Raw genomic sequence first — 14,595 nt, forward strand, 5'->3', positions numbered from 1 at the left:
TACCTACCACTCACCGCTGACAACTACTACCCCCAGCAGTCACCTCATCGCATCTCACCTTCCCCTAGCTAGACTGTATGAGCACAGCTGAAGGTTAAGGGTTAACTGTTGCACTGTTTCTTTTACTGTTTTGGCCAATCACAGATGCTGGTGCTTTACACGGTCCTTAACCAACTCCACTTCTTCTCTGACCTCTTTCATACACAGCCCCACCAATAGGAGGTTAGACCCGGTCACCCCTATATAAACCAAGTTAGATTCTGGTAGAAGGTCTTTTGTTAGTGGATGGTGGGAAGAGACAGCGAGAGAAAGAGAGTTCCTGCTGCAGTGAAAGCCGTGCCTGGCCCAGGCCAGAGCCCTTGTCATGGACTACAAACAAAGCCAGAGATTTTCTTCAAAGAAAAACTGTTCTTATGATGCACTGCTTAGCCCAAAGAAGGGATAACTGTCCTCTAGGGACCACCTTGTCTACGCCAGGGATCCTTTTTTACCAGTCAGGACAGTCCAAAGGAGTCAAGAGAGAGATCCTCAGTAAGACAAAGTGCAGCAAAGCCAGTATCTTACTGGTTTTGCACTGGAAGTCTTGGGAAGTCTTCTACCCCCAGTTGTAAAGGCCTGGGCTCGTATTACCCAACCTGGCCCTCTCTGATAAGGTTGGACAGAAGGTGGACACATATCTAGATATATCTATATGGTATTCTTCTTCTTTACTATTCTTCTCTACACTAATCCCAGCAGAATACGCTACTACATTGGACAAGGCCCCCAAGATGGTCACTACACCTTCTCTACTGTCAAGCCTTACTTCACTGCTTACCTCGCTCTGCTACTTCATGCATTATAGTAACCTGCACTAGTCCAGATATGAGTATTGTTTGATGTATTGCACTGAAGTTTGCAAGTAAAGTCCATTCCTGGTTAATTTCTGGACTCGCTGCACCTGCACCCACACCTAGTGCTAACTCTTCAAGCACAGTGGTAACACCACTCCTGGCCACTGTGACAAGTGTTCCAGCAAAAAAAACACTGAGCCCACCTGCTGCATAACATCCTCAGCACCCCTGCTTTTAAAACTGTTTGTATAGTAAACATTTCTCACACAAATGATGTATATTGTAGCACTCTCTGAAACACTTCTGCTGTCTTGTCTTGGTTTTAATTAATAGGTCTTGAGATGATCTGCGACTACTCGAAAACAGGATGCCCCATTTGTAACTACTATGGTAACTGGGGGAGTTCTGGAGGAAGGAAAGACCCTAATGTAAGGTCATAATAGAAAAAGGGTGGAATGCAGCAGAATCCCATCTGCCTCAGTGTCAAACAGCGAGTCCATGGGAGGGCTTGTGCGCCTCCGCTCTCCTCCTGTCATTTCTTTGAGCAGAGAGCGAAGGAGAGCGGAGGCGTGCAAGCCTATCACATAGAGTCGCCGTTTGACACTGAGGCAGACTGGATTCCGCTGAATTCGCTCAGTGTGAACTGGCCCTTAGGGGTCATTCACTCGTCTGTAGAATTCCGTCTGTACACGGCCGCACGCTGTGTCAGCACAGTAGTGCTAACTTTTAAACTCTTTAGGAGCTCCTGACATTGTAATTTATCATGATGCTGGGAGCTCCCAGGTCCGGTCTGCAGAACACCATCTGTGTATGGACGGAATTCTACTTAAGTGTGAATGAGCCCTTATGGTCCATGCAATGCTTTCTGATTAAAAATATGTACAATAGCATTCCTTCTTCTCTGTAGTGTCACCTATTGGATGTAACTTCTCTATAACTGCATTCATAATTAATCCCTAGGTCAAATACCTTACACCACCCGCACTACACAGGTGGCAGTAGCACACTATAAGCATCTTCTTTACAATACGTTAGTCTGATTATGGTACATATGCAAGTGATGAAGAAGTCTGCTGTAGTGTACGGGAGTGCAGCTTTTGAGATGAATGTTTTGGTTTTAAAGCAGAAAATGTAAAAAAACATTTCCATGTATCAAACCTTATATCTCTCTGTGGACCTACAAAATATTTCAGTCCTGTTTGCATATATTTCTCTTGGATGGACTGTAAGAAAGTTCCCTGCAGCAGAGAATGAGTGGGTTGACTCTGCTAGAGCCAGTGATTTGTCTGCTGACACAGACATGTCATGAAGTAGTTCCCAACCTCATCTCTGCTGGATTTTATTGCTCACCAACAAATGGCAATCTATCCAACAACACGAAAAAAAAGGCTATCTTTATCAGAGAAGAATGATAATTGACTGTAAGGATCTATGACAGTGAAGTTGTTTTAAACCATAACTGTGAATTGATAGAATGTGTTACCACCAGTAAAAGGAGCCTTCTTCTCCATTATAAGAGTGACAAGGACCCAGCATGTTCATACATTACATGGATAGCTCATTGAGTTCTATGGAACAGTGAAACGCTTTAATAGGCTGGGTTCACACTATGTATATTTGAGGCTGTATTTGGTCCTCATGTCAGGTCCTCATAGCAACCAAAACCAGGAGTGGATTGAAAACACAGAAAGGCTCTGTCCACACAATGTTGAAATTGAGTGGATGGCCGCCATATAACGGTAAATAACTTCCATTATTTCAATACAACAGCCGTTGTTTTAAAATAACAGCACATATTTGCCATTAAATGACGGCCATCCACTCAATTACAACATTATGTGAACAGATCCTTTCTGTGTTTTCAATCCACTCCTTGTTTTGGTTGCTATACAGCCTCAAACATACAGCCTCAAATATACATAGTGTGAACATAGATTTTATGCTGCGAGTTTATCGCAATTAAATCTGCTGCGATAATGATTACTATGTAACTCAATGGCAATGTATTTCCGCAGTAGCGTATTTTGTGCATTTATTTGTATCATGCGGATTTTGTGCTGGAAATCCGCTGCAATATGGTAAGTGTGAAGGCACCCTAAAGAGAATCTGCCAGTAGGTTTATACTGTCCTATCTCAGAGTAGCATAAACTAGTGACAGAGAAGCTAAACAGAATGCTGTATCACATTGTTCTTCGCAGCTGATTCAGAGATATTCTTATGTATAATCTGGACAATAAGTAGTCCTCTCCATTATGTGTGTGAGCCCAGTAGTCCTCATTATTCATGAATAGCAGAAAACACTGCCCACCAGCTGTTGATTGGCAGTTTTCTATCAATGCTGTGTATAGGCAGTCACCTGTCAATCAGCAGCTGGTGGGCGGGGGGAGGGATGTGGCAAGAATCCTATTCTCCTGCATATTAGGAGAATGGCTGAACAGAATGAGGTAATACACTGATCTGTTCAGCGTATATATAACTAGTTTATGCTGCCCTCGATTAAGGCGGCATAAACCTAGTGACAGATTGCCTTTAAGTTTCTATGAAGATTTTCTGTCAAGTTCCACCAAAGATCAGCTTATCATTGCAGTTTTTTTTTTTTTTAAAGGTTCATTTAATGAAACCAATACCTTTAAAAGGCCCTATTCCAGGAGCCATAACTTAATATGGTGGTTTTGGTGGTTTCCTAACAGGAGCTGCCCCTTGGCTGGGTCCTTCCCGGAGGAATATCTGGCTATTCCTGTGTTTTGAGACTCTTCAATGAGGCTCCATGGGCTCTTCTTTTGCATATTCATGTTTCCCAGGGGGCAATGCACCTAGGACTTCACTGCATTGAGCACTTTCATTAGAAGCCAGCAGTGTTGTCATTTGGTCTCCCTGAGTTCAGCAATCTGTTTCTCTTATGGCTCTACTAGGCATTGCTCCCACCTAGCTCCTAACAGGAGCTGCCCCTTGGCTGGGTCCTTCCCGGAGGAATATCTGGCTAGTCCTGTGTTTTGAGACTGTTCAATGAGGCTCCACGGGCTCTTCTTTTGCTTATTCCAGGGGCCGACTGAGAGGAGTAAATGAGCGCTATCAGCATTAAGGGGGGGGGGGGAGGGGGGCTGCCCTGCCCGCGTGATCGCTAGATTGTCCGGGCAGCCCATAGCATACAGCAGCAGTCTAGTATCCACTGCTAGAGACAAGAGATCCTACTTATAACAGAACGCAGTTTGATGTACCTCATTTAAATCAGAATATGCAGAAAATTTTAAGCTCCACCCCTCATTTACCAACTACATAAGCCCCACCTTGTTGACCTTGTTGAGGCCTGTTTTGTCAGACAATGGCATGAAAAACCAGACGATTGTGTGGTTATGACCTTCCCATCACCATGATATTTCTTTATAGAAAACAATTATCCCTGGAGAAGGTTCACACCTGTGTCGGAGGCACGTAGATTTTCCTTTGTACCTGCTCAGTCATTGGATCAGAACAATGAAAAATAGAGCTGGCAGATCTGATGTTAGATAGAGGCCAAACTGACCCTATCGACTACAATGGGGTTTGTTGGGTTTACAGCATGATATTTGTTGTTTTACTGGACTTTACTCGCTATATTTTTTTTTCTGGTAATTTGGACAGAATTTGTGATGGAAACCCCTAATGGCACACATGTGAACAAAACCTTAAAGCGAGTCTGCACCTTTCTATGTTGCCATTGATTTATTTATTTTTCTCCCATGTCTCGGCTTAGAGACTGTAATGAATTCAGGGCAAGAGCAAACAGAAGCCTCAAAGAATGAAAAAAGAGTCAGAAGTAACAGAATGCAGGCAATATTCATTCCTACTATGTGAGGTGACTACGGACTGCTGAACATGGCTGCCATAAATTGCTACTTGTTGGAATCAGCTCCAGCAGGAGGAAGAGCTCAAGGGCTGGATTAAGAGACACAACCAAAAGGAAAGTTCTCAGGACAATTTGTTTCTCAATTCCTCTTAAGTTGTAGAAGTCCCTCCCCACCGCCACCATTAAAAACATACCAGATTACAATATAAAGACAATTTTATTGCCAATAAGCTCTTAAAGACTTGAAATTATTCTTATTTTTTATGTGTCAGTAGGATCTCAGTTTCTCCTCCTGATGAAAAATCTGGTCATAGGCATCTCTCATTAAAAATAAAATTATTTGAAATAAATAAATATATAAAATAAATATCATATACATTTCATAAATAGTTTTCATCCTTATGCACAGTATCTATGCTTGCATCTATATAACGTTCCTTGAAAACAGGAGCACTGTGAGGGGAGGGGGGATTCCACAGATGTCTATCTTCAGATGAGCATTAAAGGAAATGATGAACAGGTCACCATCAGGTAGATTTTGGTGGTGAAATCCTCTCTTTTATTAGTTTTCAGATCTTCTGCCATGGGATGGCAATGGTTGTGTTCATCATCCATCCTAGCTGGTTACAGAAGTTGACATGTATATCCATTGTTAAACAACATGATTAACGCTTGAAGAAGTGGCCGTAAGTGCCTATATCACATACATATATGTGTGTGAAAGGTTAGTGGATCTGTGATTATGGTTATATAAGGCACACAATCAGGCAAGCATGGAGCCTACTCAGGTTGGACTTTAATTTGTCCTGTTTGCTCCATCTGGATCTGTTTGTGTGTCTTGGGATAATTTTGTGAAGCTGAGTTGAGCTGCTAGAGAGGTTATTACCATTTTCCGACCTTTATAGTATTACACACGAGTCTATTGTAGCGTGTGCATGTCATTTCTAGCATCCCCTATCAGCTCCCTACAGCTTCTAGTCACGTGCTAATGCTTGTGGGAGATTTCAGTGATAGTTCACAGTCGTTTACAATTTTACATGTGGATTTCTAGCATGAGTTGCTTTTTGGTTACATGATTCATAAGAAGCCACAAGGCGGTTTAATTGTTTGCCGAAAGCCCACAGCACCGATATATCTTGTTTCAAGAGATTCCAAAAAGAATCTCCTTTTTAGGATTTTTTTCATTTATAAAAGGAACAAATATAATGATCCCCTTAGAAAGATAATGCTCTCATACATTCAAGCACAGTACCATTACTCTCAGTATAAAGCCTTCGGTATAGAAAAGACTATAAAGAGCCATTATTGCTATTCTTTTGTCTACCGAAGGCTTTAACTCAACCAATGTCAGGAATGCTCATTAATAGTGGGTTCCAAAGACTGGTAACCAGTGGTATACGTTTGTTGGTAGAGAATGGTACAAAGTACCTATTGTCTTATCTATATTTACAAAAGTAAGTATCTCTTTTATATAAAAAGGAAAAGTGGTCTATATTGTGATGGCCATCACGCTTACTCCTAGACAACAAACCTTTTAAACAGGTCCTCTAACAGTTTAAAAGGATTGCGCCTTCAGGCCAAGTAGCATTTTAAACAGCGCTCCAGCCACTGTATAAGTCCCAGTTATGTACATTGGCATCAGTAGGTAGCGGAACATCACCTATAGTGAAAAAGGTCTCTGTACATAACCGGTATTTTAGAAGGATCCACAGGCCTTGGGAGAAAATGTGTGAACTTCTGGTGTCGTTTAGTCCTATATCCATCTCTTGGAGACCCGTCTTTATTTAGGGCAACGTAGAACTGTCTCTCTGTGTCCGTATGCTTGTACAAGGTGGATGCATATGTGTTGTACCAATTCTCTTCAAACTGCTCTCGAAAAACACACTCCCTGTTCAGCTTTTTCTGTCAAACAATAAGAAAAAAACATTGGTGAGGTTTGAGTGGAACACAGAAGTTATAGTAAAGTCACAAAATGCACTTAAAATAAAGGATATGTGATAACCCTGTAACTTTGTTGTGCGTGCTACAGATAATTCCAACTAAAGACTGGATGTGATTAAAGGTCCTGTGTAGAGAACAAGAGGGTCCAGAAAACAAGGATATAACAGACCTAGAAGTCCGCTGCATAGTAAGAAGATAAAGGCACTCACTGATATCACATGCAGACAGTCTTTAGAGGGAGCATAATATGAGCGTCACAGCAACAAACGTTTCGTGCTTCCTAGCACTTCCTCTGCGGTTCATTGATGTGGCAATCCCACCATGCTCTCTCTCTCTGCACCCTTCTAGGATATAATGGACACACAATAAGAGTTGTCTGCATGCAATATCAGTGAGTTCCCGAACTCTGCACTGGACTACTTGTTAGTGCACCACAGATGCATGATAAGTGTCTAGCTATGACCCTTTGCACCGTCATTTAAACTGCTGAGCCAAGTAGTGCTGAGCCGTACATCCCTTATTAAAAAGTATATCATAGACCTATGTTCTACTGCCTTCTGAACAGAGCTTAGGCTTAAAGCGGACAGCAGTGTCACTACAATTAAGACTGCAAGCTTCTGTAAAACAGTCTGTGTCTGCTGACAGATTCTTAAAGCAATGGTTAGTAATTTAATTTACCCACAGACTTGCACATGGCCACCAGGATTCTCTCTATATTCATATTAACACTTTATCATGGCATTGCTTGTTGATCTCTACCATAATTCTGTACTTTTTTTTAAAAAGACATATATGGATGGGGGGGACAGGACTGTGGAGGTAATCTCTTCATAGCTATAACCGAGCTCTCCCCGGACAGAGAGTGCTGCATGTACATGACCACATCTGCCCTGCTCATTCCTTCATGCTCCCTGCATTTTCTTTCAGCCCTTGTGTTTCCCATCCTCTCCATTACTGTTATAATGTGCCTGCACTTACACTCAGCTATACACACTGCTGCTATAATGTGCCTGCACTCACACTCTGCTATACACACTGCTGCTATAATGTGTCTGCACACATACTCAGCTATACACACTGCTGCTATAATGCGCCTGCACTTACACTCACACTGCTGTGTAGACAAGTTTCTGTCACTGTCCTCCTGCATAGCTCTGTGATTCTCACTTCCAGATTGGTCCATGCTGAACACACACCCTTCCCCCATGCTGTCATGTGACCACACAGACCTCTGACAACAGCCCTGCTTCTTTATTCTAGCGTGTTCTACTATGCTACTGCATTGTGGGTATCTGCATCTCCATTCTGTATCTACAAGTTGCTGCTTTTTCAGGTTTATGCACTTACATTGCACTCCACATGCTGATTGCTATAATGTACAATAATTTATAATATGACATATTCAGCTGTTTCTCATTGTTTGTTTTATCTGTTCTTCATGTTATTACATGTTATTCAGATTTAAAAAAAAAAAAATTATATTTGGGGTGTAGAGCCAATTGTCTGCATATCAGTGATTTCTTATGGGAAAATCCCGGAACAAATTATTAAAGTAATCGAAGGCACTACTCTACTGTGTTGTGTATGGTTGTGGTGCATCTGATGCTATAATAATTTAGATTTTATTCTTATATCACAAGCTGTATGTAAAAAATGTGTTATAACAAATATATCAGCATTAAAGCTGCATATATGAAGGTCCTGTTGAACCTGTTATCTGAGCTTTTCTATAGCCGTTCTCTGGTTCCCCTTTTACTAGAACCTGGACTAGCCTTTGTTGCTACAAATATAAAATAACATATATAATTAGCACAGTCATTGAGTATTTTAAATGCATCTTAATCTATGGGAAAGACAGATGTGATTAATGCTTTAGCGTGACTTCAGATGGAAGAAATGCTACTTTCCGTATGTTTTTTTTTAACAAGCTATTTGGGGCCACATAGCCTTAGGGACCCTTGATGGATTTCCAGCCAGACTGATCCTCATGTTAGCCTAGGACTGAAGACACAGAAACAAAGTTGCTTGTGAGGAGAATAATCTGTCCATGCTACCTTCCTAAAAGTGCTTAGTGTACCTTCCCCGTACAAGATACTGGCATGGAGGTGGTTAATTTTATGATTTTTGCCTGTGTTCTCCCAGCTGGGTTTCTGGGAAGAAAAAAAATTCCTTGACTTTTTCCTTTGGACCAAGAATGTTTTTCTTTTAGCGTTGCTAATTGTGTCTTTGATCATTTTAATAGGAAAATCTCCACCTGTACATAGATTTTTTGAAGATTGTTCCCTTATGCCTTGGCACAGACAATATATGTTTTCAACATGAATTTTACAGCTTTGACATAAAAGAAGCTGGCTTGCAAGTGACACATCGCAGGGCCAGCTCAAATCCACAGAGGGAAGAGAGCAGGCTATTGTAGAAACACATTTTTAATCATGAAATGACTACCATATGTATATACGTTTGTGAAAAGCGAGAGAGCGCAGCAAAAAAAAAAAAAAATCTACCTTTTCCTATAGAAAAACCAAGCACTTTATAATTCAGAATAGATATTCACAAACAGCCAAATACCGGCCTGAATAGGGGATTTTTCTTCATTTGTTTTTCTCTATTAATCTGGCAGGAAAAAAGCTGGATGGTGAAATATAATGACTTATTTGGCAGGAGGCGCTGAAAAAGGTGGAGTAAATTAGGAAGAAAAGTCCTGCTTTCCCTTAGCACCTTAAGCAGCTCAGGTTGTGAACTTGTACAGGTCCCATTAAATAACCCTTTTTGTGCCAAAAATAATCCTTTGTGAACAGTAGTTTAGCAAAACACTGGGTTCAATGAAGGTTAAAAAAAAGAAAATCTAAAGGCAGAGAAATATGAGAAATACTATTTGTTCTGTACTATAAAATTACAGAACATGAGTTCACAAATGTGAGACAGAAATTTGGAGGGGGGGGGGGGGGGGAGCTTTCCTTCTGGAATACCCCAGATCTTTATTGGTTAAATACCTTCTAATTTACAAAATAGAAGTGGCTTCACAAGCTTTGTGATTGCAGAATACACTTGGAAGCACAGTAACCTATATAGTTGAGGAACAAACTCTGTACCCCCAATCTGACACCCCCCCCCCACCACTTGTACCTTCGGATAGCTGATTTTAATCCAAGATCTGTCCTGCGGTCCGTTTGGCAGGTGATTCAGTTGTTTTCTTAAAAAACAACTTTTAAACTTAAGCCCGATGCCCTACGGGCGTGGCTTAGAATATCTGTGCCCTAACTTTGTGACCTCCCATCCGTCCCTCCTCCCCACCCTCTTCATCATTAGGAATGCCACTGGAGCATTTTCTCCATGCTGAACATTTGCACAAGTGTCTTAACGATCCAGCCCAGGTGCCGGGCTCACACAGCTGATGAATAAGAGACAATCTGCCTGGAGCATTTCTAATGATGAGGGTGGGGAGGAGGGACAGAGAGGTTGTGCCAGCCTAATGCATACACAATATAAGCTCCGGTCGTTGGGCACGGGGCTGCCAGTTTAAAAGTTGTTTTTTTATGACAATAACTGCATCCCCTGCTGAACGGACCCCAGGACAGATCTTGAATTAAAAGCAGCTATCCGAAGGTACAAGCGGTTTTGGGGGGTCAGATTGTGGGTACAGAGTCACTTTGAAAAAGCACTGTCACTTTAAATAAACTGTTAATTATTCAGGGCCCATGTGTTCAGACTCCCACAGATTGTTAGATAGGGCCAGCAGAAGCATGCGGATGTGAGCTTCACTCTTCTTGGCTCGCTGCTTTTTCTGCAAATTTACAGATCTACATTTCTAGTTATTGTTAAAAGTTTATTTTTTTAAGTGACTGGGACACTTGAAGAGCACAAACTATTTAAAGAGGTCTGCACAGACTGCGAGATGCTCCGAACGTCCAAAGTTGAATTTATCTCCTTCTACAGTGCTGTAATAGGACTTTGCGAGGCTAAGCATTTCATGCAGGGGTGCAGCAGTCACTTTGTATAAATCTGCTGTATGCGTTACTGGATATCTATTAAGAAGAGGTATACCTTAAGTTGGGTTTAGAAAACAGATGCCATCAATCCATGAAAACCTGGTGAAATGAGGGCCAGATACAGCGATAGAAAACATTCCAGTGGTACAAAGTGCGCTGCATGCACAAATTCCCTTCCAGGAGTTTCTGTTACATTGATATTCAACCTAAAAGACTTAAAGGGGTACTCCAGTAAAAGCTTTTTTCTTCCCAATTAATTGGTGGCAAAAATTGGCACAGATTTGTTTTTTACTTCTATTTAAAAATTTCCAGTCTTCCAGTACTTATCAGCTGCTGTATGTCCTGCAGGAAGTGGTGTGTTCTTTCCAGTCTAGAGAGCAGGAGAGGTTTTATATGGGGATTTGCTACTACTCTGAACAGTTCCTGTCACAAACAGATGTAGCAGCAGAGAGCATTGTGTCAGGCTGGAAAGAATACACCACTTTCTACTGGACATACAGCAGCTGATAAGTACTGTAAGACTCAAGATGATTAAATAGAAGTAAATTACAAATCTCTGAAACTTTCTGTTGATTTGAAAGATCTTTTTTTCTTGCTGGAGTACCCCTTTAAAGTTCTCATTTTGGGTTCCCACAAACTCTGTTACACAATGAGTTTATACTAGTTAAAGCGACTCTGTACCCACAATCTGTCCCCCCCCCCCCAAACCACTTGTACCTTCGGATAGCTGCTTTCAATACAAGACCTGTCCTGGGGTCCGTTCGGCAGGGGATGCAGTTATTGTCCTAAAAACAACTTTTAATCCAGCAGCGCTGTGTCTAACGGCCGGGGCTTACATTTGTATATGCATTAGGCTGGCACCACCTCTACGTCCTTCCTCCCCACCCTCCTCAACATTTACTGCTGTTTGAGCTTTGCACAGGTGTATTAACGATCCAGCCCATGTTCATTAAACAAACAGGTGAGGAATAGGGAGCAATCTGCCTGGAGCATTCCTAATGCTGAGGAGGGTGGGGAGGAAGGACAGAGAGGGTGTGCCAGCCTAATGCATATACAAATGTAAGCCCCGGCCGTTAGACACAGCGCTGCTGGATTAAAAGTAATTTTTATGACAATAACTGCATCCCCTGCCGAACGGACCCCAGGACAGATCTTGGATTAAAAGCAGCTATCCGAAGGTACAAGTGGTTTGGGGGGGTCAGATTGTGGGTACAGAGTCGCTTTAAAGCACTCATATTAATGGTACAATAATATATATATATATATATATATATATATATATTGCACTTGTATTTGGCATTATTCATCCTTATAAGCAGCAAGCTTTAGCAAAAAGCTAAATAAATCTTAGCCTGTAAATGGGGGTTGGGGGTACAATCTCCCTTGGGTTAAAACCTGTTTATGTATCACTATGTTATACTATGTTATTACTCTTTTTCCTTTATTTCTGGACAGGTAGATAACTGGAGCCAGCATCAGCATGGACCCTATAACAGCCCATCCCTGCCATAGGCGAGCATGTTTTGTAATTAGACCTCTGCACCAGAAAGCTGATAAATGGGTAAATGGTATATAAAGAGGTGCTTTGGCTCAAAATAAAGAGTAGATGACCTTGTAAGGTGGCAGGAGAATCTGTTAGCCGCCTATGTGAAGTTTGATGTGGGCTGTTCATTGTGAGGGTGTTGGTGAGCTGAAGTTTTTGTTGCCCTATTGCCTGTGGTGTGGCATGGATAGTTGAGTCTTGCAAGGTTAAAGGACTGAACAAGGGGGTAAGAGACCCTTAGGCATAGGGTGCGGTGTGGAGCATGACACTTCTGTAAAAATGACGGGGGGGGGGGGGGGGGGTTGTTAATGCTTACATGTTTACAAAATTATCACAAGTTTCAGTTTTCTGTGCAACACTAGCAAATTGACATGTAAGACACAGAAAATGTGTTTTTTCTTTACACAAGAAAACTGGCCTTGATAAACTCTCCCCATGGTGTCCCGCGTTGTCTGGTGTTTAAAGGTCTGTGAAATTACACTGACTTCAAATGTTTTTGGAGTTAATATTACACAGGAGTTACAGAACAGTTACAGAACAAAAGTTATTGAACACATACAGAACACAGGAGATATAGAACAAAGGAGTAACGAGCAACCACCAAGCATATTAGTGTCACCTAGGGTGTATTGTAAGCATCAAGCTTGCTGTGCCTTTTGAAGTGAACTCTAACCATTGCATGTATTGTGCACCTGTCATTTGAAGAACCATTATGGTCTTTGACAGTTTCTTTAAAGGGGGACCTTCAACTACACCTTAAAATCTACTCTAATATTGCTTGATTGGACTCTTTGTGCCCTTCTGCTTTAAGATCAAGAGCCATAGGAAGGATACATAGGAAGAATAATGTTCTAAAATACAGTAATTATTATTATGTTGGTTTTGCCAGTTGTTTATAACAGTGGGTTGAGATGATATGGATTCTGACATTTTTAGCATTGTATGCTGCCGGCCACTAGGGGCAGTGTTTGTATATGCTTTGCAGATGTTACATAATCCAGAAACCTTTAGCTTGCAGGCAGAATGGCCTATAAATTCTCATGAATTAATGCTAATATGAATGAACATGTAATTTCTACTTGGAACAACTTTAACAACTTATGTAACATGTTTGCAGAATATTTATAGAAGCCTAAAGTGGAAATAAATATCACATCAAAAATATACAAAATATTTTCTCTTTTACGTGCTAGTATCATTTTAGGGTTACCTGGTCAGGGTTGTTCTGCAGGGATTAAATATGAGGGGATATATTTAATCAGCTGAAGAAGGTAACGCTTGTCCAATTTCCAAATGTATATTGCTAGGCCCTTGGGCACACAAGAGGTGGGGTTTCCCTTCGTAACCCAGTTACTAATCTTTTATCAACTTAAGTGATCAAGATTTGTTCAGAATAAAAAATGTGATTATCCCAACACAGCTCACTGAGGTGCAAACTGGGTGAGGCTGTACAAGGGACATGGTGTTACCTGGTCCCTGAATTTCCAATCTGTCCATCTGCCACGAGAATGGATTTTAATATTTATGATGGTACCTGGCATCGCTGTATGTCTGTCATCAAGTTTATCAACAATATAAATTAGGTTTCTCTGACTCATGATGACTAATGTGTAAGCAACATGCTTATTTAGGTTGCAACACCTACTTGTTGTGGCTTACCATGACTAGTATCCAACATGCCATAAACAAGGAGCTTGAGCCGTTCTTGTCAAGTTTTAGTATAATAATTAGGAAATTACAGACATATTTATGCAAACCACTGCCAAATACAATCAACAGACCTAACACGTGGTGCCAGGTTGGCCAAACAACCATATATGATGTAGGTACACACAATGTCTGGGGTCTACAAGCTTTTTTTTTTTTCTGATCCTCATCAAGATGGTCGTATGATTGGAATATACAGTTTTTTTCTGATCTGAACCAGAGATCTGGTTCCTTGTGCCCAGATTTACTATTACTAAAAGCTTAGTGTCAGCATTTCCAATGTCAGTTCTCCTCTCAGCTGTTATGTTGCCTAAATGCACCAATGCACCTTGCCTGCCTCTCCTAATGAACATTCATCCGGAGTGGCGTCACTGCAGAGCGCTGCCCCAATATTCATTAGAAGAGATGGGCCCGCAGTGCAGATCGTTACACTGAGGACAGTAGTCCCACTCCCATGGCCTCCCGGAGCCCGACAGATTTAACACAGTTTATGCCAGAAACATATAGCTCAAATGAGGAAAAGATCAGATGCAGAATGAGAAAGTATTACTTCACTGAGGTAGTAGTAGCAAACTTCCAGCAGATGTGTTTGACAAATCTACAGTATCTATTCATATCAATCATAAGGAAGGCAATAGTAAAATAGTAGACTAGATGGACCAATTTGTCTTTTACTGCTCGCAGTCCTCTATGTTTCTAAGCTGTATGCTGGCTCATAGCTGGAATAGATTTCTGAGTCTGTATCAAGGACAGTGT

The 14,595-nt window shown here is 41.3% G+C and overlaps 1 protein-coding gene across 2 annotated transcripts in view; it reads right to left on the reverse strand.

Moving 5' to 3' along the window:
* Positions 1-4,897: 4,897 nt before the first annotated feature.
* FGF16 (fibroblast growth factor 16) overlaps positions 4,898-14,595 on the reverse strand; it is a 35,037-nt gene continuing 25,339 nt past the window's right edge. For both annotated transcript variants that reach the window (XM_069985767.1, XM_069985766.1), the window contains exon 4: positions 4,898-6,561. In XM_069985767.1, the coding sequence (XP_069841868.1) occupies positions 6,316-6,561 (246 nt within the window). In that variant the 3' untranslated portion in view covers positions 4,898-6,315. The remainder of the gene's footprint in view (positions 6,562-14,595) is intronic.

Source organism: Dendropsophus ebraccatus, chromosome 10 (genome assembly GCF_027789765.1).
Source record: "Dendropsophus ebraccatus isolate aDenEbr1 chromosome 10, aDenEbr1.pat, whole genome shotgun sequence".
Classification (NCBI taxonomy): Eukaryota; Metazoa; Chordata; class Amphibia; order Anura; family Hylidae; genus Dendropsophus; species Dendropsophus ebraccatus.